Below are 24064 nucleotides of genomic sequence, written 5' to 3'. Positions count from 1 at the left end.
AGAGGGTCTAGAAAAATCATGCTAAACTTTTAACCTATATACTATATAGAATCATGGATTGTTTAGGTGGAAAAGACCTCTGAGATCACTGAGTCCAACCCTTAACCCACCACTGCCAAGGCCACCACTAAACCACGTCCCTTAGGCTTTTAGTTGGCAAATGTAGATGAAATTAATTTTATGAGTGGTGCTTTAGATTACTACAGCCCAAAATGGAATTGAGCAGAGCACGTTTTACATAAGCTAGAAGAAATGAGGAAGCTTCCATTAAGCGGCTCTTAAAGGAGTCCTCATTGCCCTTCCCCTTCGAAACTGGAAAGAATGTAGGGTACAGACTGCCAGTTCCCACTTTCTTCTGTATTCCAACCATAACCCTCCATTTCACAGCTGTTTTTTCACATATTTCAATATGTGGGGAAGAAGAGACATAGCTGATCCATTAGAAACTCTGTGTATGTTTATTGGATAATGCAGTTTCCTAAAGACAAAGTTCAGTGTGGAGATAAGTATTTCCAAAGAGAAGGCAACATCTAGATTTACAGGACTGATCCTTTTTTGGGCTTGACATTTGAAAAGAACACCCTTAGTTTGCATTTGTATGCTTAAGCATCTTAAACCAACTTATTGGGAGGCTGAGCACTTCTTGCTGTCAGCATCTGCGAAGCTCTGTGCAAACATTAACTAATGAATCCTCAAAGGACAGACGTGGGGCGAGCAGAAAAGGTCACTCCTTAATGAAGTGACTTTTCCAAAGCTCTACAATGAGTCAGTGGGGGAGCTTACAAGGGTTTTGTTTTTGGTTTCTGTCTGGAACCCCGTTCTTTATCCCAGTGACTCTTAATCCCAGACTAATTCATGAGGTAAATGAAGTCCTCAGGCCCATGGATAAACTCCAGTGATTGATACCTCTGCTCTGGCAGATAGCTGAGGCAGCCTCTGCACCTACCAGTGCCAGGACATATTTTGGTGGCCACTTTCCTTTGTGACAAGCATGGAAGGAAGTACAGAAATCACTTCATTTTCCACTCCACCTTTTCCCCGTGGAAAGACAGAAGTGATGCTGGTGTTCCCTTGCATGGCTATTTCTTGTCTTACAGATCTGCTAGAGCCTGGCTCCAGGTAGTGCCCAAATCTTTAAGCTCTTTTGTGCCTCCTCCAAGCCCTGCTTGTTTGAGAGGTGAAGGAGCTGCTTGTCCTTTGTTCTTTGAGCAGCATGTATGCCTCATTTGGCTTCCAGGTTTTTTTTCCCCTGGGGAAAGCAGAAGCACAGGCAGGGCTGCAGCCTCAGGAGGACTCAGGCTTTGCTGTGTAGGCAAACAGTGATAGGAGTTGGTACTGAAGCATTAGAGACCCTTCCCCTGGGATTTGGCAGAAGCTCAGGTGCTGTGTCTGTAATGGTGGGTCTTTCATTCTCTTGGGGCTGTGGTGATGTAGCTTTCACCCTGACTCCTCAGGGAGCTCTGAGATGATCTTTGTGTTCTCTGGTGTTTCCCCAGCAAGCGGCTCCTGTGCGATGTGGTGATTGTGGCCGAGACCGTGGAGATGGAAGCTCACCGGGTGGTGCTGGCAGCCTGCAGCCCTTATTTCTGTGCCATGTTTACAGGTACTGCTTGTGACACCAGACAGTGTGGCTGTGTCTCTGTCAGGAGCTGCAGCACAGGCTGCAGAGGGTTTCCTTGAGGGAGAAGGGGCACAGATGAGTCTGCAGTCTGCTCTGCTTGGTGGGTGATGCTGGCCACCCTTGACTAATTCCTGTGGGGTGAGTAGATAGCATGTGGGGCACTGTGAGGTTACTGTGGAGTTTGGCTCACTGCTTTATGTGTTAGTTTTTTTTCCCCCTAACAAGACCTTGGATCATGAAAGCATTACCACTGAGCACGTGTTCAGTGCCCTAAATGTTCATGGTGCACATCAAAGAAGTTGCTGGCACAGGAGTTGTAGTTTCAAGGCTCAGTCCTGCCGATACTGATTTGGCAGTCACAGATGTTTAATCTCCCATGGCACTTTTTTCTGCTGCCTGAAATAACACTGTTGTTCTCTTGATCCCAGTGTGTTTTAGCAGCCCAGCTTTTTAACGGAGTGAGTTGCTGCAGCCAAGTGTGTTTTGGTAATGACAGAAAGGAAGAAGAGGACAAAATTCCTGCTCTGATCACCTGATCCTTGGAGCAGGTGCCCTTCAAAGGCTGTGCCCAGATGGGTCAGCAAAAAAATGCCAAAGAAAGCTAGGTCAGTCCTGGAGGAGGGGAGTGAACAGCTTATTTAAGTCATTCTAGTAAAATTGGTGTGGTCAGAAACTCCTGAGCTTCATTCCCTTCTTTGCCCTCATTTTCAGGATAGGAACTGACAAATACAAAGAAAATGATTGTACACCCCAGGGAATGGTTTTTACTGCCCCTGAGCTCCAACATAAATGAGGTTCAGGGGTTTTTTCCCTGTTTCATGTTCATTTGCTTGTGGTCTGGGCCTTGTTTCTTCCTTTTAAAGGCCTTGAGATTAGACCTAGTTTAATTCATTTTGCTGGAAGCAGAATGCAGCTTGTCGTTAGTGAAGCTTTTTTCCCTTCTGTGATGGAGGTGGGGAGAAAACCTTAGGTGTGAGATGTGACGCTCCCCATGGTGGCTTTATCAGTGTGGTGAGCTAAGGTGGGGAGCATTTGTGTTTTCTGGGGTGCTGAACCCTGCAGCTGGTACTGGAGCAAACTGAGAGGAGCAAACACTGCTCAGAAGCAGCTGTGTGTGAGGGCAACTTGTGGTACTTGTTCCTGATGAAGAGTTTAATAAAGAAAAACCCTTGGAAAAACCCTCTGATCCTTAGAGGTCATCTGAGTGGGAAGGTGGTGGTGCAGGGCTGCTCATGTTTCCATGCAGGAATTCTCTGGGCCGTGTAATCCCTCACTGTGTGAGTTAAACAGTAATCAGCTCACCCATCATGTGGCTGCCCTGGGCTGGGTGACAGCCTGGCAGCCGCCTGTCCCCTCCCCCTGACGAGTCCCCGGGGGCAGAGGGTCAGGCAAAGAGCAGCTCTCCCTTTGCCTTCAGTCTGGCCAGCCCCAGATTGCCAAGGATCCCTTGTGTGATCCCCTTCCAGCTGCACTGGGGGTCACTCCCTGCAAGGGGACGGTTTAAAATCACACCTTCAGCACCAGCTGGGGGGTGCAACTTGGGTTTTTTGCACTGCACAGCAGTGATAGAGCCAAGGGCTCAGGTTCAGCTGCACTGTGGGGGTGTTTGCAGGAGCTGCTTGTGCACACTGAATTCCCTCTGGAGGGGTCCCCCAGCAGTGAGTAGTGAGTGATCAGTGTGGAGCTGTGAGCAGTGGGAACCACCCTGGGACCCACAGCTCACCCCCCTCCACCACTGCTTGCTCTGCAGGCTCTGTCACTGTCAGCTGGCCCTGGCTTTGGAGTCATGAATGACCTTGTGATGACCCTGGGGTCTTTCCTAAGCCATGTGTGTCCTCTGGTTAGCCACTCCTCTTTGAAGTATTCCTGGATGGTCTGAAGTTGGGTAGGCACATTTTCCATTTGTATCTTCCAGTGCTGAAGGAGAGATGGGACCAGCACTCCCTGAGTGTCCCTTTCCATGCTGGCTTTCTAGAGCATTTTGGATGCTGGCACTATTCTGTGGGGATGATTTGGGACAGTAAGGTCTGTCCATTTAGAAGAAAACACATTCATTTCAGAAAGGGTAACAAATACTCCACTGACACTGCTAGGACTGCTCCTGTCAGATACCTTAGGAATTTTGGAAGTGCTGAAGGAGGAAGCAGAAACCTCCCTTGCAGGTCTTATGTGCTGCTTCAAAGCACTCACCCCACGTGTGAGAAGCTGTGGTTTTGTTATCCAGTGCACTCATATGCTCCCTCAGCACATCTGTGACTTAGGAAACAGCCAAAGCTGTGGCTTTGCCCTGGGAAATGCAATGTGTAGGAGCAGGGCAGGCTGCTGTGCTGGGTAAACACAGCACTGTGGGCTGCTGCAGTTTGGAGTGTGGTTCATTGTGTGACAAAACAGAGCTGTGCTCTCTTCTGGCCCTGATGAGCAGAGGGGAGTGGAAAGGGCACTGCTGGTGTTGAGTGTGGTGCAGGAAAGGGATGCCTCCATGAGGGGCTGGTGTCTGCTAAGTCTGTCCCCTACAGAGGTCTGCTCAGAGCCACCCTGCCTGTTTTGCCTGCCTTTGCTCCCTCTCACCTCATCCCTGGTGTCTGTCTGGCTGCAGCAGTGCAGGGATGGGGTCTGTGCAGCCTCCTGTGAGGCAGCCCTTCCACATGTGAGAGGTGCTAGTGAGTGGAATTATTCTGTAATTATGGTGTTGGGTAGGGCTGGAGTCTGACTTATGAAAGACACCCTAGGAGTTGTGTTTTGTGGGGTTTAAGGTGTGGGGTTTTTTCCTGGAGAGATGTGAGATGAGATGTCCTCAATCCAGAGGCTTGCCCTGGGTCTGTGCTTGGAGGAAGGGGCAGCCTGTCGCCTGCTCCTGGTCTGCACCAACCCCTGCCTTGGTTCCCTTGTGGTGCCTCCAGGCTCTTTCCCATCCCCAGCCCTGGAGGTTTGTCCCCCTGTGACAGTGGGAGGGTCTGGGTGGCTCTGAGCTGGGTCCTGTCCAAAGGTGGGCACAGCCCACGGGACCCTCCTGGCCCTGCTGGGCTGGTCCTGCAGCAGAGCCAGAGGAGGGTGTTGGTATGCAGGGCTGGCAGCTTGCTGGTGGGTGGGGAAGCCCACACAGCTTTTATTTTTGTTGCTTGTGTCACATGGATGCCACCAGGAGAGATGATGTTATCAGATTGGTCCCTGCAGCTATTTCTGCATCGATCTCTGGGTGTGTGTGGCTGAGCCCCTCCCCACTCTGAGGGCCCTGCAGGGCTGGGGGTCCCAACTCTCCCTCCCCATGCAGGGGGGGTCACTGGGTGCTCCTCACACGCACCTCCAGCACCACAGAGCTGATAGGGACTGCTCTGTCCTCAGAGGCACCCTTTCATCTCTGGAGATGTTTGGGGTTTTTAGGGGGAGAAAGTATGTGAAGATGACATTTTGTCAATTAAAAAGTCCTACCTGCTTTGAAGGCCTCCCAAATGTAGGCCATTTATCCCTTTGTACTGGTACATTTGTATTCATGAGCTTCTCTGAATAACATTTTATTATTCCATTTTAAAAATTGAATTTGGGGCAAATATTATTTCAGTTCTTGGTACATTGTTGACTGTTCTACCACTCATGGTCCCACCCCACTCCTATTATTCACCTCCTTATTCACATAGGGAAAGTCAGCAAAGTTCAATGAGCAGGATCCAGGTTTTGCTCAAGCTTGGGCCCTCTTTAGCATCTGACTGTGTGCTGTGCACTGACTGTGCCTGGCCACGTCCTGTGAATGCTGCACAGAGATGTAGGCTGTAATTACTTCTATAGGCTGCAGGAAATATTTTTCCACTTAATCCCACAGCAGTACTGAGTCACCGGATTTCTGAGAGTAGTGATTATTCATGCCCAGGTTTAAGAATTGACATTTCTTCGTGCTCTCCTTTGTTTAGCTTTGTTTTTCCACCTATCATTTTCTTTCCACTTGGGAGTTTGTTCTTTCTTTTCTGTGGAGATCCTGGTGATTAACTTCTGGGTGAGGTCAGCGTGTGTGGGGATGCTGGAAGGGCCTTGGGGAGTCCTTTCTCCTCCCCACTGGATGTTTTTGTTCCTCTGGCGTGCTCCTGTTGCACGGGGAGTGTGGAGGTGTGCATAAAGCTCTGGGTCATGAACAGGCTCTAACACAGCTGTGGGGCTTTGCTTTGTGTACTCAGAGAGGAAATTATTGCTCTAGTTCCATGTGCCTTGGAGTTCTGAGTTTGGGGAAGGGATACAGTTTGGATCCAAAGGTGTGAGCTTGGGAAGGTGAGAGATGAGAACTGCATCTTTCAGTGTGGATGCTTTGCACAAGGTGTAAGTGATGGATAGGTTACAGCAGGGTAATTTAGGAGAGAAGCTTGCTGCATGCTGGGTGTAACTGCTGGCCTGTGTGCTTGTTTTTCTGAGCAGGTTTTAGCTTCTTTCTAAAGAAGGAGAATAACACTGCTTTGCTTTTAATGAAGGTTATACAAAAAAAAATACCCTGATGTTGCTGTTGTAACATATTAATTCATATTAATTCACATTCATTCATATTCATTCTATCCATGTGTATATATATTTAAAAACATTAATAAATCTATATAAAACTATATTTCTCAAAGGCCTTTGTAAGACACATCCACAGTCTCTTGGAGTCTGTCCCTGTTCTGAGACATGATTGAAGGACATACTGGGGGTTTATTTTTAGCTCTTGTATTTGTTTGAATGCAGGTGAACCATGGCAGGTTCTTTTCTGTCAAGAAATTGAGTTTTTTGCATTTATTGATTTATGTTGTTTTACACCAGTGTCCTCAATCTTGAGTCACTTTTTAGGTGGCATTAGGAGGCTTCTGGGAATCTCCCTGGTGGTTCTTCGATGGTGAGGGATGTGCCAGTAGTCAGACAGCAGGAGAATGTGCTGGATGTGTGTGGGAAGCAAGGTCCTGCAGAGCAAACTGTAACTGTCCTTCTGAACTGAATTCCAGGAGACATGTCTGAAAGTAAGGCCAAGAAGATTGAGATCAAAGATGTGGATGGGCAGACCCTGAGGAAGCTGATTGATTACATCTACACGGCGGAGATCGAGGTCACGGAGGAGAACGTGCAGGTGGGTCTGCATCAGCAGCTCCTCTGCAGAGCCCAGTGCAACGCTTGGAACTCAAGGGCACAGGTTCTTTGGGGGTGAGGGATCTCCTCAGGCTGTGGAAAGTAAAAGGTTGAGCTTGAAAAGAGCTGCTTCCAGCCTGTGTTTAGTCTTGAGGCACTTTAGCGCTCTCCCCACGCTTAAGTCATGTTGCATTTGGCTTTTGTGTGGAGCTGTTGTAACAAGAGCAGGCGTCTGCCTTCCAAGAAGCTGTGCTGACTTGTGGGTCAGTCTGTCGAAGGTCAGAACAGACTCAGACAAGCAGTGAGTCAAATGTTTTAAGGCCATGGCAGAGGAATGTGGCTGTTAGTTTTGAAATTCTTCTAGGTAGTTTGAGTTGTTTCACAGAGCTTTGAGTGGAATACGTTGTTCAAACAAGGACATTCTTCCTTTATATTTGTGTGTGTGCTCTGTCTTGAATTTCTGAGAGGTAAATATTTGTTCAGAAGTGGAAAGAGTAATTGAAAGGCAACCTCCAAATAAAGCAGGGTGCTCAGGAAGAGTGTTTTGCAGTGTCACGTGGCTGTGGCTGCTGGTAAAGCTCTTTCTTTGATTCTGCTTGTATTTGTGGTAAGAAAAAGGCTCTGCACTTGGCCTCTGATGTCTGGGAGGGTTGCTGAGAGCTTGTGTGTGGACATGCTTTTCAGTTGGTCTGGTTTTGTTTGCAAGTGGCAGCTTGAGCCTGTTGTCTTCCTCACTTTGACTTGGACATTGCCAGGGGAGCAAATCGGTGTCAGTGATGCTGGGGAGAGTTTTGTTGACCTAATTAACATGGCAAAATTAGACTGGTTCTGCTTGAAACGGGGTTCTTCTGTGAGCTCTTCTGCTCCAACCCCTCAGGCAGAGTGCAGGCTCTTGCTGCCCTGCCCAGGAGCTTGGACAAACCCCTGAGCTGGTCCCACTTTGCAGCACAGCCCTGCACCATCCTTCATGACCTACATCTGTGGGGGATTTTTCTTGCCCCTTCTGCCCTCTGGTTTTACAAATGTGACTGTTTGGTGTGCTCCCAGCCTGGCAGTGTCACTCTGGAAGGAGTGTGGAGCCTGGCTGCCCTGCAGTGAGAGCCCCCAGTGATGAGATCTTCAAGGTGCAGAATTATGGCAAAGGAGCTGAGGCTCAAACCCAGCTGTGGGTGGCTTGGCCTGGCTGATGCTCTGTGGCCCACATCAGGGTCATCAGGAGCTGGCACAACATCACTCACTGGGGGACTGGGGTGGAGCTCCTTGCACCTCTGGGATCTCCCATTGCAGGAGGAGAAATGACATTTTCACACCCTCAGGCTGTAAATTTCCCTGTGTCTGTGAGGAATATGGAGGCTGTATCCATGTGCTTTGTGAAAGGTTTGCTTTCCTTCCACCCTGCTGGGCCTTGGGTGCTCCAGAAGCTCCCACTTGGCATTTGGGATGTGCAGAGCTTGGGATCCCATTTGCTGAGCCTGCCTTGGATGGGGCTTGGGCAATGACCCCAGCTGCATTCCAGTTTTGGTGCTCCAGCTGCACCAGGGTGTGAGCAGTGCTGTGGGAGCTGGAACAGCTCCATCTTACCCAGAAGGTCTCTGAAAGTCCAGGTGTTGCCTTTCCTGAGCAAGTAGACAGCCATATATTTTAGTAAAACATAACCAAAGCCTGCCTTCTGTGGCCCAGGGATTACAGGGAGTTAAAGCAGATCCCTGGCTACATTTTGGCTTTCATCTCTCAGACAGTAAGTTAAAAAAATATAAGTTTTGAATACTAATTTTTTTTTCCCAATCTAGTAGAGCAGGCCCTTTTACTGCAGGATTTATTTCAATGTCCACTCTGTATTAACTCTTCAGGCTAGAGGTAAATTAATTCATAGGAGCTAAGAAATGAAGCTGATCTACTGACTGCTTTAAATTTTATTACATGTTTAAAGTGTTCATGCTGAAAATGTTTTAAGGAACTTAATATAATTGTGTTATGAAACCAATAGAAAGAGAAATTTGTATCCTGTCCCTGGGTGTTTTACTCTGAACAAAATGCCATAACCAGGTTAATATTCACCTTTGGCCACAAGAAGAAAAGGTTACATAAGTGAATATTCTGTCATTTATTGCAAAGTTTCACATGAAGTGAAGGCTAAAAACAACAAAAATTAAGCTCCTTGTAGTCCTTCATTTGAATTAGCAGTGTCAATATTAGAAAGAAGTGAGCAGGTTTGGTCCCTTGAATCACCACATCCTCCTGCTGCACAGCTTTGGGTCATCCCTCCATCCCTCCATCCATCCCTCCCATCCCTCTGTCCATCCCTCCATCTGGAAGGACACCTCAGCAGTGCCTGTCTGTGCTGTTTCAGCAATGTTTCTTTGCAGCCCTGCTTAGGCACAGTGAGAATTTCTCTTTTTCCCAGCAGGTATCTCCTGAGCTCTCCTGTTTCCTTGTCACACGTTCTGAATCTCTAGCTGGGCATGGGTGCTTTTTTAAGGGAGTTCTTCAGACTTTCTCTGTAGCTGGAAGAAGCAGTTTCTGGGTACAGGTGCCAGGTGATGTCATTGTAGAAATTATGGAAAGACAAAAAAGTTGCTCAATGGCATTGACTGAGCAGATGCAGCCAAGGTATCAAAACTTGTGAATAAATGAAAAGACACTGTCTTTGCAGTGAGAAAAATAAGATGAGAGCAGGATAGAAATGAGAAAAAGATGAACAGTAAAGGTAGCATGGAGTGCAGAATGAATGTTCCTAGGCTTGTTTGAATGCTGAGCAGTGCCCAGGCCTTCACAACAAGAAACCTTTTAACAACCTCTTTTGTTGTTTCTTTCCTAATGGAAACCTGTTATTTTGGGGTTTTTTTGTTTTTATAGGCCTGGTATGGGCTCAGGAAGTGAGACTGTCTTTCTAAGCACGTATTTCTGTAGCTATTGTGCAATGGAACGACACAGTGTCTTATATTTTGTTTTTTATGGAAGGATAGATATGTGTACCAGGGACTGTGTGGTCAGCTCCAGTCATCATCCATGTAGTGAGCTCCTGGGGGTGCTCATCCAGTTCCTTCTCAAGATTATGTCCCAAATGTGCAGGCAAAGGAGATTTTCAGCTCATCCTGAGCCCATGTGGAGGGAATACTCTCTTCTAACCCTGCTGGGGTACATGGGTGAGAATTACCCCAAGAAATGCAATGTGCTTTATCTATTGGAGCCTCATTCTTGGAGTGGGATTTCAAGGTAATATAGGTGCAGCAGTAGGAGGGCTCAGGGCTGATGGATGATAGGGAAGTTTTACCTGTGAGCATGTATTTGGGATTAAACCTCCCACTTGTTTGGAAGGCATGGAGCAGAGACAGAATTTCTGTCTTTATTGCAGTCGTGTTGTAGTTTCAGGAAAATCCATCCTGGGATTTCTACACCTGCTGCCTTCTGTTGTTCCTCAAGGTTGGTTGTAAATTTTGATATGCATGATATAAAAACCTCATTCATTTGAAGATGGAGCTTGATACATTTATTTAGAAGGAAGTTGTATCATGCAGTTTCTGTAAAAGGAAGGAAAACTAAAGTGAGTGTCTCAGGGAACTTCAGAGATGCTCAGGCTCCTGGGCTGATCTCACTGGAAGTCATAAACACACATCAGAGCACAGGGTCTGCTGCTCCCTACATGAGTGGGGTAGCTGGTGCTTTTAACATATTAATTACCTGAATTCTTCAGTTAGGTCTTGATTTTGCAGCTGAAGTGGTTACATTGCTGCCTGCTCTCCAATGCTCATGTCAAACCTGCCAGCTCAGTGATGGAGAAGCTCTGCATGGTGTCCTTGAGCAGAGCTGAATGAAGAGATTTGGGAGCAGGCTCCTCCCTGTCCTAGGCAGTCCTGGGAAAACACCTGCAGCTCTGGCTCTAGACAGTGAATACTTTAGTGTATTCCCTCCTTAGTGTGCCCCAACCAGCCTTACCTATGACACCTCATTACTGGCAGGCTGCCTGAGAATTACCCTCCTGATTAAGAAAGTCGTTATCATTCAGGTTGTAATGATTCCCTGGAAAAAGTCCTGACTAACCTGGTTTCACAATTCAGTTGTTAGGAATGATGTGCCATGGACCATGTGTGAGGTGTCCTTGTGTACTGCCACAGTTTGAGATATGGCTCATACAGAGAACAAATCTGAAATCAGCTGTCTGGAGGAAGTAGATATTGAACCTGTCAGCTTTGCAGGCATAGTAATTGTCATAAAAAAATGTCTCAAGAAAAGAGGAAAAAAGATTTGCTAGGAGCTGCAATATTTCTGTTTAAGAAGTGCTTCTGCACCTCAGCTTTCCCTGCACACTTAGGAGTTCACAGCAAGGAAAGAGAGTTCTCTGGCAAGTGCAGTTTTGATGATAAAGGGTTTATAAATGGGTCAGTCCATCTCTCTTCCCCCTATTCAGTCCCAAAGCTGCAGCTATAGTAGGTGCAAGCCCAGGGTGGGGCAGAGCACCTTTCAGCAATGAATCAGGGCTGCTCCTCCCTGGAGCCAAAGCTCCTTGCTGTGCATCTCCCTGGGGTGCAGGGTCCCATTGCAGGGCTGACTCCTCTGGGCTGGGGCCCCTTCCTTAAACCCATAGGAAGCCTTTAAATTGGCTCAGCCTTATAGAAATCTGAGGAGAAACTTGTGGATGTGGCACCAGAGCACTGTGTTGTGCCTGATGCATGTGTTCCCTTTTTTATTTCACTGTTTAACCAAGGCATGGTGTGTCTGAAGTTGGAGAAGGTAGCTCAGGAGGGAAGTTGCCAGTTGTTCCCCTGTTTTCTCTCTCACCTCTACATCCTTTGTCCGTCTCCTGCTCCTGACAAGGTTTTTTGTCTCCCTGATGCTGTCACACCTTCCCCTGTCTGGGCTATTTCACCTCAGGTGGAGCATTTAAGTGGAAGCACTGTGATCAGCCCATGTGCTGCCTGGGAGCAGCTGGGGTGTAATAAAGCCTGATTGCCACCCTTGCACTCAAAAGCCACATCATTAAGCTAATGTCATTTTATCTCCACTATTTGTGCTGTTCAGAGCAGCTTGTTTAAAACTGAGCATTCTACCTGCCTTGCAAGCACAAAATCCCCTTGTTTCTCTGGGCAGGTGCCTGGACCTGTCTCCCTGTTTGGGCAGATGTTCAGTCCCAGCTGTGGCCCTGGATGTGCAGCTGAGGCTTACAGCCAGCACTTCTATTTGGCTTGCAATTTGATCAAATTGTCAAAGCTTCTTATAAGCTTTAATACATCCCCTGCCTAGGGGAAATGCTCCTTTCCCAGTTTTGCAGAGCAGGAATGATGTAAGTTAACTTTTGGCCAAGGCTACCTGTAAGGCTCTGTCACAGTAGGGAATTCAGCCCAGCCTCTGCAGTCCAGCATTAATGAATGAACCTTATATATACAGAGCACTTTTGGCTGAAAGATATTTCTAGTTTAGAGACATCAAAGGTCTATGGAGGTAATTGCCCAGGCAATGTTGTGTGAAACTTGAAAGTTGTGTGGAGTCTGCAAAGCACAGCTGGTGAGCTAGATGTTATATGTGTGTGTATATATATATATATATATATATATCTAGACACACACCCATAGATGAAGCTCTGGACATAAATTAAGCAAAGTAGTCAGTCTTAGTAGTAATAGCTGATAATTCTGACATAGTTTCAAAAAATGAGTGGGTTTTGATTTGGAGGCAGATCTGGTAGAGGCTGTTGGAGTTCAAATATTAAGAGCCAAATCCAGACCCATGTGAGTGACTTGCCTGGATATTAATGGGGTTGCAGTTTGGTCCTGCTGCATGTTTAGGCAGGGCATTTCCTCTTGTTATTTCTAAAGGAAACAGACTTTGTTCTCACGGAAATCCTTTGCTTGCTTTTTGCCTTCCCTGGTAAAAACAAGATGAGTGTTGAGACGTTCAGCTGGGAAGTAAGAAAGAGAAAATCCCCTCATCTCTTGATAGGCTTTTTATATCCTATTTCTGAGAAGTGCTGTATGACAGTGGCCCTTTCCTGAAGGCTGAAGTGGTGTAAGGCCCCTTCTGCACTGCTTCTCGAGCCAGCACAGGCCATGAGAGCAGCACTGGTTTGCCCAGGGGCTGGTGCATGTGGGGATGGCAGTGAGCCCACCTGGACTGGCAGGGATGCATCCTGGATGGAGAGGGGTGCACAGAGGGGGCTCTGGCTGGTCTGTACCCAGAGATGGCTTGCATGGAGCCTGACTTGGCTACCCAAAGCCTTTATGTAGCTCAGGTGGTCAGAAATGGTTCAGCTAGAAAAAAAGTGGTTCACAGCCAGGTTTCAAAATCCTAGAGCACTGCTATCTTGACTTAATCAAAGCCACAAACTAATCTTCTCCTGGCATCAAGAGGCTTGGGCCAAAACAGGCTCCTGGGTTAATTGCCTTCTCTTTTTATTGCTGCCTGTTGGGGTGGCTGCTTGGCAGCAGTCAGCCACTTACAGCTGGGCTGGAGGGGAACACAGCAGTTGCTTAGAAAGACCTGGAGCAGGCTGTGAGTGTCCTGCCCTGGTGTGAAATGGGACTGTGGTGGCAGGGACAGGGAGGGAACATCTTTATCCTTTGCTGCCATCAGGATCCAGGGAGGTGAATGCTGTTGACCTATTTGTTTTGTTTAACAGCTGCTTATTTTTTTTGGGTTGGCAATAACTTTCCGGAAATGTGTGCTCAGATGGTGAGCACAGATGCCCAGTTGGAAGGACATGTGTGAGGCAGCCAGAGCTATGAAAGAGCTGGAATAAGACACGTCTGCAGTTGCTCTTGGACACAAGAAAGGAAGTAGCTGATGTCACGGGCTGTAATGTCCTGATGGATTTTGTTTTCTACTTCCTGTCCTTCTCACTGCCCTCAAAGGTGGTTTTTTTTCCCAGTAGATGTCACATTCATCATCCATTTCTATCTCCTTTTTCTGTGCTTGGTTTTGGAGGTACAAAGCAGTACCTCATACTCAGATGCAGCCGTGATCCACAAGTGTCCCCAGCATTTTGTGTAAGTGCAAATGAGAGCTACTGATTTGAATAGTTGGATTTGTCTTTCCCAAGGGCCTTGCTGTCACCAAACCTGCTTGAGCTTCTGGGAACCCCCTCTCTTACATGACTGCTTGGGCACCCTCCTCACAAGCCAATAAGGTTTTGTTGGAAGTAACAAAGTCCAGAGTTTTGAGGACTGCTGGGCTGCTATGGGCTTTGAATCTGGTGGCAATAAATAATACAAATCTGGCTTATAAATAATATAAAGCCCTTTGGACGAAAAAAAAATAAATCTTTGTGCAGGACCTACCTGCAGCAAAGCCAGAGATTCAGGAGCATCTGTGGTTGCTTCTACCTTGTCCTCACTTTGCCTTGAGGTCTTGTGAGGAGAAGCTGGGAGAAGTTGTGAGAAGAGTTCCACTTATAGCCCAGTGTAAGATAGCTGTTTTCATGTCTCAGAGCATGAAGAGGGACCTTCTGCATATGGGTAGAGCTCAGACTTTAACCTTCCCTCTCATGACCCCACAGGGACGTGTCCCTGTCTGCAAGGGAATTTTCTCCGATCTGTGCAAGCTGTGAACTGCTCCTCGCTGCTCACTTTCATTCCCCTCTCGTGCCTTTGCAGGTTTTGCTGCCAGCTGCCAGTTTACTGCAACTGATGGATGTCAGGAAGAACTGCTGTGACTTCCTGCAGTCCCAGCTGCACCCCACCAACTGCCTTGGCATCCGCGCCTTCGCCGACGTGCACGCCTGCAGCGAGCTGCTGCAGCAGGCCAACGCCTACGCAGGTCAGGGGACGCAGGGGAGGGGGTCTGTGAGCTCACCCTGCCCCCAGGCATGGCAGCGTGGGGCTGAGCATGGCCTGCTTGGTCCCTTCAGATTTCTGGTGTTAGAACAGGAAGGGAATGATTTGTTTAGTTCAGTGGCGCTGCAAGTTGTGAAACGTGGTTTGGTCGCGGGGGAGCACCTTAGGAGGTGAAAAAGGAGGAGTTTAGGAGGTAAAAAGGTTTGATCCTCTGGATTTCAGCTCATAAAACAGTTCCTGTGTGTGGTCCTAGCAAGCTCTTGGTGTGCCTGTTGAACAGCTCAGTGTTGGTGCTGGGACCCTGCCCTGGGAGAGCAGCAGGCACTGCTGGGTGTTTCCATTTATTCCAGGGGCATTATCCCCTGGAATGAACAGCACTGGGCAAAGTTAAATCCTGGGGTGGGAGCTGGAACACTCAGCTAACATTGCCATGCAGCCTGAGGCTCTGATCTGTGCAGCAATGGCTCCTTACCCCAAGGGAGGATAGATAGGCTCATGTTACTTTGGGAATGGATGTGTTTGGTTGCAATAAGTAGGTGCAGGCAATGGCTTTCAGCATTTCTCCTCTACATCATAAATGTAAAGCTTTTTCAGCCAGCCCCAAGCTCTGAATTGCCCAGCACTTTCCAGTCTCCTCCAGCAGAGTTGCCCTTGACCTCTGCTTGGGAGAAGCTGATAGTTTTCTCCCAGTTTGTTTTTCTCTTTTCTGATAATTTGTATAGGGACACATACACCTGCTCTTTCCCAGAGCACCTGCTCTGTCCTGCAACATTTTCCTTTTTAATGGTTTTGTCCTTAATTGGACCATAAGTAGGCTCAGTGGAATAAAAATGTATCCACTGAGTCCTCCTCTATTCTCCTGCAAATAAAACTAAAACCTTTTCAGCTGCTCTGGCTGTATTATCCCCTGGAGGAAAAGGTACCTTGGAAGGAATGGTTAATTGTATAAAAGCTTGCTTGTAATATCTCATTATCCTTGTTTCCAGGCCCTGTTTAATCTTTAACCCAACAAGCAGTGCATTCACTGTATATTTATTTGGTTGTTTGGCAATTAGAAGGTCTGCTTTGTTGTTTTATTGGCCTTCATAGGTCCCAGTTAGTACAGCAGCCCATGTAATGTTAATGGAACTCCATTAATAAAAATGCCATTAAAATTCTTTTCACTATGTTGTTTATGTAACAGCCTTAAACCAAGACAGAAGTCCCCAAGCTCAAGAGTCCATGCATTCATGAGCTCAGTTACTTGAGAAATGCTGAGTTCTGGCCAATGGATAACTTTAGTAGGTGAAGGAGCCTTCTTGATGCAGGCAAGAGTTCCTTTATTAAAATCAGTAAATATTCTTCCTTGCTTCCAACTAATAATGAGAGATCAAATACCTTTCTGCTGCCAGATGCAAGTCCAGAATGAATGAATATCAGATTTTGCCCAGAAGTCAGAGTGCATCCAGCTTATTGTGTGGGGAGTGTTTCCTGCCTCTTAAATATTTAAGGCCTAAAGAGTTCATTGGATCATATGTATATTTCCAGTATTAAATTTTATCCACGTGCTGCTATTTTTAATCAGAGCCTTTGGCTTAGCTGTGGGGCTTTGTTTCTCAGTAGAGCAAGGAGGGTCTGTGGTTGGGGAGTCCAAGTCCAGAGTCCAACTCTGCAGCAGCAGCTTTGGTGAGGGGGGCTCCAAAAATCTCCTCTCTGCAAGTTATGCCAGCTCATGTCCCTGTGGTGCTGCTTTTTGTCAGGCAAAGCACTTTGCAGATGTGAAAACTCGAGGCAGATCTTGCTGCAGAGAGAGCTTTTGGGATACAGGAGTCTGAGCTTCTCAAAGCTACAGAATTAGAACTTGAAAGAAGCTGCTTCAGATAAAGTGTCTGAGATTCATGTTTCTGTAATTCAGCCAAAGATAAATGGGGCTTAGCAAGTGACAGGTGAGATTAAATTGGCAGTATATGTAAGAAATTCTTGCAAAACTAAAATTGCTGCAGCTGGCTAATGACATATTTGACCTAGAAATTATTTTTTAGGAAGTGATTATTTTGTGTGCCTTTTGGGTAGATATAAAGCTTGACAGATTTGATGATGCTCAGTCATAATTCTTCCAGTTTGGGGTTATATTCATGCTTTTTGTTTTCAAGTGGCTCCCAGAGTTACAGTATGGAGGGATCTGGAGGCAAAAAAGGGAGAAATAGAAATTTGTACAATTGCAGGCTTAAGTGGAAAGGGGAAAACTACTGGGAAGGTGGCTGCTGTGGTGGCCAGGTTATTCACTACTGTGGACATTGGAATATTCTCAGTGGCTTTTCAGAAAGTTTAGTATCATTTATGGAAGTATTTAATGGGGCTGGTGCTGCTTGGAATAACATCAGGTTTCTTTATGCTGCTCTGGGGCTGGCTTCTGTCTGTGCTGCACTCCCAGCTGCTGTGAGTCTGTCTTGGGTGCCCAGAGCTGCTCTCTGAATGCTCCTGCCACTGACTGAAAACATGGATTTCATTATAATTTTCTGTTCCCCCTTTTCGTTTGTTGAACAGAGCAGCACTTCCCTGAGGTGATGCTAGGAGAAGAATTTCTTAGCCTTAGTCTGGACCAGGTTTGCAGTTTAATATCAAGTGACAAGCTCACAGTCTCCTCTGAAGAAAAGGTACAGTAAATTGTATAGCAAGAGTGAATGTAAGAATGCTGGAATGTTTCTAGATCTTACACCAGGAACTGTTATCATGATATGCTCCTTTGGGGCCATTCTCCAACAGAGATCATGTGGAAAGGAAAATTAAAATAATGTGAATCCTAAAAGCACATAAAAATGACCTTCACTTGGTTGTTCTTTGCAGGAAGTTATGACTCTCAGATCCATATCAAGCTAAAAGCCCTGGGGCTCAGAACCAACTACTTTCCCTCTCTGGAAAACTAGGAAACTCCCATCTGCTGTTGTGTAAAGCATTTAATACCTGCTGTAAAACCTCAAAAAAAAAGTGAATTTCATTAGGCGGGGGAGGAATATTGTCTTCTCTTACATGTTGGCTAGAAAAACAAAAGGAAGCGTAGAACCAAAAGGAAGGAAGGAAATATTTTTCTATCATCTTCAGTGTTTTTAATAAAAAAGGGGAGAAAGGCACTGGTTGATGCTGTTTTTGTGGTTGAAACGTTCAGCACATCTCGTGTAGTCTGGAGTCCCGGGGAGGAGGGTGAGCAGTGTTTATGGTGCTTGGTGAACTCCAGCCCCATTCTCTGGCCTGAGCTTCTTGTGTGACCTGCTGCAGGTTTCTGGGGACAGGCACGTGCCTCCAGTCCTTCAGCTCATCTCCAAATTGTCACCGTGAAGAGATTGTAAAGTCACAGAATCAGTAAGGCTGGAAAAGACATTTGAGATCATTGAGTCCAACCACTAACACAGCACTGCCAAGTCCACCACTAAACCATGTTCCTAAATGTAAATGGTCACTTGGGAGAGTGAACTCACAGAAGAGCTGGAGGGTTGTGTGGTTTATAATTTCAGGGCCCTTATGGATGCCTGCATTTGTGTGGGCTGAGGCTGGGCCTAGCTGTGGTGGTGCTGCACATCCTTGTGTGTGCTCTTCTGCTGCTCAGCCCCTCTGGGCTGCAGACACACCAGTGCTTGGGCCCAGAGGGGCTGTAAAACTCTCCAGAAATCCTGCTCCATGTGAGGTGTGGCCTCAGGGGTGCTCCCTGCTGATCCTGAGCCAGCAAACCCAGAGGCTCCTGCAGGCTGGGGCTGTGAGGTGCCCCGGGGCAGGGCCAGCAAGGGAAACAGCAAATGGCACAAACTCACAGCAGAATCCCTCTGCCTGAGCCAAGCAGCCTGCAAAGGGAAGTGCAAGTTTAGTAACCAATTTTTTCCAGTCCTGTGCAGCATTGTTCAAAAGCTTTTATTGGCCTTGCGCCCAGGGGAATCAAAACGCTCCTTCCCTCATCTGAGCTTTACACAATCAAACCCAGTATTTCTTTAGCTGACTGTAAAAGAACTTGTAAAAGAAAAGATTGTTGAGAATGCAAGGCAGTGGAAGGAAATGTAAGCATAAGCTGCACGTTCAAAACAACAGACCTGAATAACAGGAGAGAGGCAGAAAATGGGAATGGAACATAAACATGAAATGTGCTGGACTTCAAAGAAGTGCTGGAAATTGAGGACAGATTCATAGGCTGCTGTTTCATGTTAACTTCATGACAGACAAGCCATTTTCCTCACTTTTATTCTTCCTATCTGCTAATGTTTCAGATATGTAAAATCTACATGTGTGGATACCAGTCTATACACACACACTTATATCTGTGTGTATGCATGTGCAAAATATTTCAGAAACCTGGCAGCTTAATTGTCACAGCCAGATTTCACAGGGAGTTTTCTCGTTCCTGCTCTTGCTGTGTCTCATACCAGAGCACTGCCATCCCTGGATCACTGGGAAGTGTTAGAGCCAAGTCCTGCCAGGATCAGGGAGGGAGAATTGCCCTTGGAATGCCTCAGGAATTTGTGTGTTCTGCCCTTCCTCTGCCACCCCACAACTAATACCAATTGGCCTAATAAAATATATCCTTATCTTCACCAATTTTGGCTTATTTAAACCCCTAGACTATCAGGATGACAAAAATTCTCTGCTACCACAGAAATCTATTTTAATTATCAAGTGGTGACAGCATTTCCTCATCACTCAAAGATTCTTCTCCTTTCTCTTCTGTCCCCCTTGTTGTACCAGCCTCTGCAGTTACACAAGCCTTTTCAGAAAAGGGCAGAGGTTTGCTGTCCCTGCTTGCTTTTTTTGCTATAGCCAGTACAGTAAATAAATCTGGAAGACAGTTTTATTAATGTTTTCTGTACTGACATAATTGGCTCTTTTTACTGTTTGCAAGCTAAAAAACCAAATAAAATAATAATTATTTGTTATTTACTAAATATGTATGAAGTGGAGGGACTTGAGAATAATCTCCTGCCAACTCAGAACAGTGGCTAAAGAAATTTTTTAGAGGGTTGGGATTTTTTGGATTGGGGATTCTATGCAGAGTCTGGTAATTGATTCATTGTCTCATGCTGCTGACATGCAGCAGAAGCTGATGCAAGGTTTGGCCCTCACTCTTGGGAGTCTCTAACAAATGGATTTTTGGCTGAAGAGACTGGGAAAACATCTGGGCTTGCACTTTCCTTAGGCAGCATGCAGAGAGGGGATATTCCAGGCTTTTACCCTTCTCCTCCATAGAGTGGGAAATTTCCTTCTCCCAAGCTCGGGAGTGCTCCTGCAGCCAGGCAGGTGCCAGCTGCTACTTCAGCCTGTGCCTCAGCTCTAATTCAAGCTGTGTGGGCAACTGCTTTGCCCATCCCAGCCTGGCAGCAGCTCCTGCATGGCTGGAGGGTCCCGGGGGAGCGGCAGCAGCTGCTCGGGCACGGCAGGACTGGAAACAGATGTGGCCTTTAAATAGAGATATTGCTGTCTTGGATTAAAGCCTTTTCCCCTTCTCTGAAATTAGGAATCAGAGCAAATGGATGGTGCCAGAATCTGATTTTTAAAAAAAAAAAAAAGTTATTTTTAGAGTAGGCACAGCAGGGAAGCATCAGTGCTTGCCTGACTCAGGAGTGGACGCCAGCACTGAGGAAGCAGCTTATTCCTGGTGCACATTGCTAGTGCACATTGCTAGTGCACACTTGCCTTACCTTCCTTTAGACTTGTCCTCCTGACCTGTAGCTGGGTATGTCCCAACCCTGTAACCCATTCTGCAGCTCAGCCTTTGTGCAGAAGAGGTTAATGAAAAGCCTGTTTGTCAGCTAAACATTTGCTTTATCCTCCTTCCACATTCATTTGCAATTAAAAAAAATCTCACAACAACCCAGTTTCTACTCTAAAGGCCTCATAACCAAAGTTAAAATGTTTGTTTGCTTATTTATTTTAATTTTAAAATACTTAAAGGCTCTGCAGTAGTTATTCTCCTCAGCATTTGCTGTGGTTTGATTACACCACTCCCTGTTGGGTTGCTTAAATCCTCATTGCAGTGTCCTGAATTCCAAACAGTTCAGCAGGAACTTTGTTGGCACAGGAAATGAGGCTGGTGCTTTACTGCATTTTAAAAGTATATAGTTTAGCCCAAGAGGAAGAAACCCCTTTCTGCTCTGCATCTCCTTCATGGCAGGATGTGTCTGCCAAGGCCTCCTGCAAGTACATTTACCAGCAACAACTGGGGACTGAAAGATGGTGCCCTCATTTTTTGGTTGATTTTGTCAAATTAGTGACCTTGAACCAAACAAAATGGTCTCTTGGGGAGTGATGGGCGGGATGGAAAGAAAGAAATAATTATCTGTGCAAATTGGCCTGACCATTTGGTGACCCTGGAAGGAAGCTGAAACCAAGGGTGCTTGCCTGGCATGCTGGAGGGAAGGGCCAGGGAAGCCTTTGGGAGAAGCATGGGACAGATGGGGTCTCTGCTCAGCCCCCCTGAGTAACTGGGCAGTGAGAGAGCTTGGGCAGAGTTGCCTGTAGATGTGGCTTATGTGTCAGAATTTAATTCTATCTCTGTGGGGAAGCTCCACTGCAGTGATCCAGATCCTGCTGTGCAGCATCCGAGACTGCATCAGCCGCTCTTCCTGCCTTGCTGGCTGTTTCAGGAAGCCTTTCCCACTGCTGGTGACATTTTTAGGCCTTTCTTTTGTGAGTGAGGCTCCCAGTTACATAAGCACATGCATATTCATCCAGGAGCCCACATAGGAGGCTTCTCCTGAGCCAGGGCTCTGCCCATGGGGCTGTTTGTGAGCACTTTGTCACGGGCTCCAGCTCTGGATGCTTATCTCAACCAGCTGGATCTGGAAGTAAAACTAGATTTTGGTTCAGACCAGAAGCCCAGTGTGCCCTTGTTCCCCAGCTGGAGTGTCTGAGTATTTTTAGCAGGGAAATGCAGACAGTGCAGAGGCTCCATGGCTGCAGGCAGGGCTTGCCCTGTGTGTGTGGGGAACTTGTCCTCAAGACTTTTTGGTTTCTGGGGGCTGGTGGAAATGGTGCAGTGGTTAAATATGAGTGTAGTGACTTTACTGTGTAGCCAGGCTCCTGGAGGAGGGAGATCTCTGTTATCAGGAGTAATTGTTGTGGCTGATTTCATGAATAACGTCCAGTGCAAATGTCAGCAGGCTCATTAAGTTTCCTGGCTGCCTTCCAGTGCTCATGTCCAAGAGGTATATGATTGTTCTGGACATGCACTTAGCTCTGGGAGTGATACAGCACATCTAGATGTGAGGCTGCTTGTTAACATGCATGGTCAGCTCAGCTCTTTGCTACAGTGCTGCTTGTGCTGTGTGCAGCCACAGCTTTTTCATCTGTTTCATAGAGATCTTGCCCCCCCTTGCTCTGATGCTCTAAAATCACTATGCTGCTGATTTTGGGTGGATGACTCTGCAAGGAAGTTGTCTCTTCCCCATTTAATTGTGCTTTATCTGTGTAGGTCTTTGAAGCAGTTATCTCTTGGATCAATTATGAGAAGGAATCTCGCTTGGAGCACATGGCTAAGCTGATGGAGCACGTTCGCCTGCCCCTTTTGCCCAGGGATTACCTGGTACAGGTCAGTCTGCAGAGAAGCCAGCAGTGCTTGCACTTCAGCTGCTGGCTGCTCCCTAATCAGTGGCTGGGCTGTTTGTGTCTGAGATGGGTAATTTGGTCTGTTGCTGAGTCTGTAAACAGAAGAATAAAAGCAAAAAACTGAGTGGATTCTGAAATCAATGTGTGCTTCAAAAACCTTCTTGAAAATGCTCTGCCAGGCAATGCTCGGGGCAGAGCTGCTCTCCCTCTAGGGGAAACATTGATAAGTGAATATCTTGTGATTTTTCACCCTGAAAATACTGAAGTGGTGGTGTTACAAGCTCGTGCAGCTTTTTTCTGTCATGCACAGGCAAAACATCGTAATGGAAACACATAATGTGTGATAATTTTGGTTGAAGACGTGTGCTGTGCATGCATATGGGTCTGTGTGGCTGGCAGGGGAGGCACTCTCTGACTCAGTCTGACTTGGAGATTGTTCTTCATAAATGAATTCCTGGCATCTGGGCCTACATAATGAGCTGAGAATTCCCAAAGAAGGGGTTGGCATTTGGGCTCTTTGACTACGATGCTTTTATCATATGTCTAAAAAAAAAAATCAATACAATTGGTATAAAGTAAAATTGGTATTCACAAGATGAACCCATCATGGTTTTGCTTTTCTTTCACTTGTATCTTCTAATGGAATAAAAGGTACTGCCTCTCCTTAAAAATTCTGACTCAGATAAAAGAAATCACTTTGTATCCAGACTCCTGGTGAGTCAAGTGCATCAAGTGTTTGGCAGAGGGTGATAAAATACTCACTTCTTGTGAATGATCTTGGGAAAAAGTGAGAAACTTGGATGTTACTGCATGTGCTTCTTTGGGAGGAGCTGGAAATCTGTTTGTCTCCTGCATTTTTTTTAACGTTGGTGCATTTGAAGGGAAATTCCAGGTTACATGTTCTTTCCATGAAGCTCCTTGTGACCTGTGCCAGTGTAAATGATCTTTGTTGTGTGTGCATGTTCTCAGACAGTCGAAGAAGAAGCTTTAATCAAGAATAACAACACCTGTAAAGACTTCCTTATTGAAGCCATGAAATATCATTTGCTTCCTCTGGATCAAAGGCAACTAATAAAGAATCCTAGGACAAAGCCAAGGACCCCCGTTAGCTTGCCAAAGGTAAGCTGAGCTTCGTGTCACCTCACCCCTGTTCCTGGGGGCGTTTTCAGTCCTTTGACAGGAGATCCAGAACTTGCTGTGTTACTCTTTACTCACTCAGTGGTTGTGCTTGGAAGTGTTTTACTCCCTCTTCTGGCATTGCCTGTGCCCAGCAAGGAGACATAATTAAGTTGAATAAGCTTAGATAAGCCCTTAGGGGAAGGAGTATCTCTGCTCTTGAAGGGTTTTGTCAGCCACAAGTGGCTGGTGGCTGGCTGGGCTGTGGAGTGGCTGCTGGAGTGCTGGGAGGGCTGCCTGAGGTGCTGCTGCCTGGTGAGAGTGTGTGGAGCCCTGTTGAGGAGGTCACAGTGGGTGTCTCTTCCTTTCCTGTATCCATAATCAGAAGCCAGGAAAGCAGGAAGCAGCACCCAGCCCCGTGGGCAGGAAGTCTGAAGTGAATTTCAATGGACTCAAAGCAGCAACTGAATAAATAATCCTTGTTACTCTCCACGTTTATCCTGCAGGCGTGGGATGCTCCAGCCACCACTTTATTAGTGAAGAAAAAAACAACCACAGGAGCTTTTCTCTGTGCCCCAGAGATAAACACAGTGTGGCACAGTCTGTCAGCAGACTGCCACTGAAGGTGCTAGTAAGCATTTGGAGATCCCAGGACATCAAAAGCACAATGTGTTATTTTTCCAAGCACAAACAATAATGAGGTTGCTTTGTGGGATGGTCTATGAGATCTGTGGTGTTTCTGATATTTGGATACTGGACTGTGCTTTGAGGAGTCGTGGTTCTGCAGCACGTGGCAGTGTGTGTCAGTGTCCTTTCTGCCTGCTGTGGCTGAGATGAAGTTGGTAGAGCACAGCTTTGGGGCCATGAAGGGCTGACATGGCCCTTGTTCAGGACTAAAGTAGTTAAGGATAAAAGGAAC

General features: G+C 46.6%; 1 protein-coding gene across 3 annotated transcripts in view; it reads left to right on the top strand.

The window, feature by feature from the left end:
- KLHL3 (kelch like family member 3) overlaps nt 1–24064 on the top strand; it is a 48781-nt gene that overhangs the window by 9366 nt on the left and 15351 nt on the right. For 2 of the 3 annotated variants that reach the window (XM_071443260.1, XM_071443259.1), the window contains 6 exons: nt 1497–1603; nt 6580–6701; nt 14287–14449; nt 16993–17102; nt 21896–22012; nt 22999–23148. In XM_071443260.1, coding sequence (XP_071299361.1) covers nt 1497–1603; nt 6580–6701; nt 14287–14449; nt 16993–17102; nt 21896–22012; nt 22999–23148 — 769 coding nt within the window. The remainder of the gene's footprint in view (nt 1–1496; nt 1604–6579; nt 6702–14286; nt 14450–16992; nt 17103–21895; nt 22013–22998; nt 23149–24064) is intronic. The other variant, XM_071443261.1, reaches the window with a different exon arrangement.

The sequence above is a fragment of the Agelaius tricolor genome, unplaced genomic scaffold (assembly GCF_023055355.1).
Source record: "Agelaius tricolor isolate 1412-34295 unplaced genomic scaffold, bAgeTri1.0.p SCAF_18, whole genome shotgun sequence".
Taxonomy (NCBI): Eukaryota; Metazoa; Chordata; class Aves; order Passeriformes; family Icteridae; genus Agelaius; species Agelaius tricolor.
The sequence above is the reverse complement of the archived record's forward strand: the minus strand, read 5'-3'. Positions and strand labels throughout refer to the sequence as shown.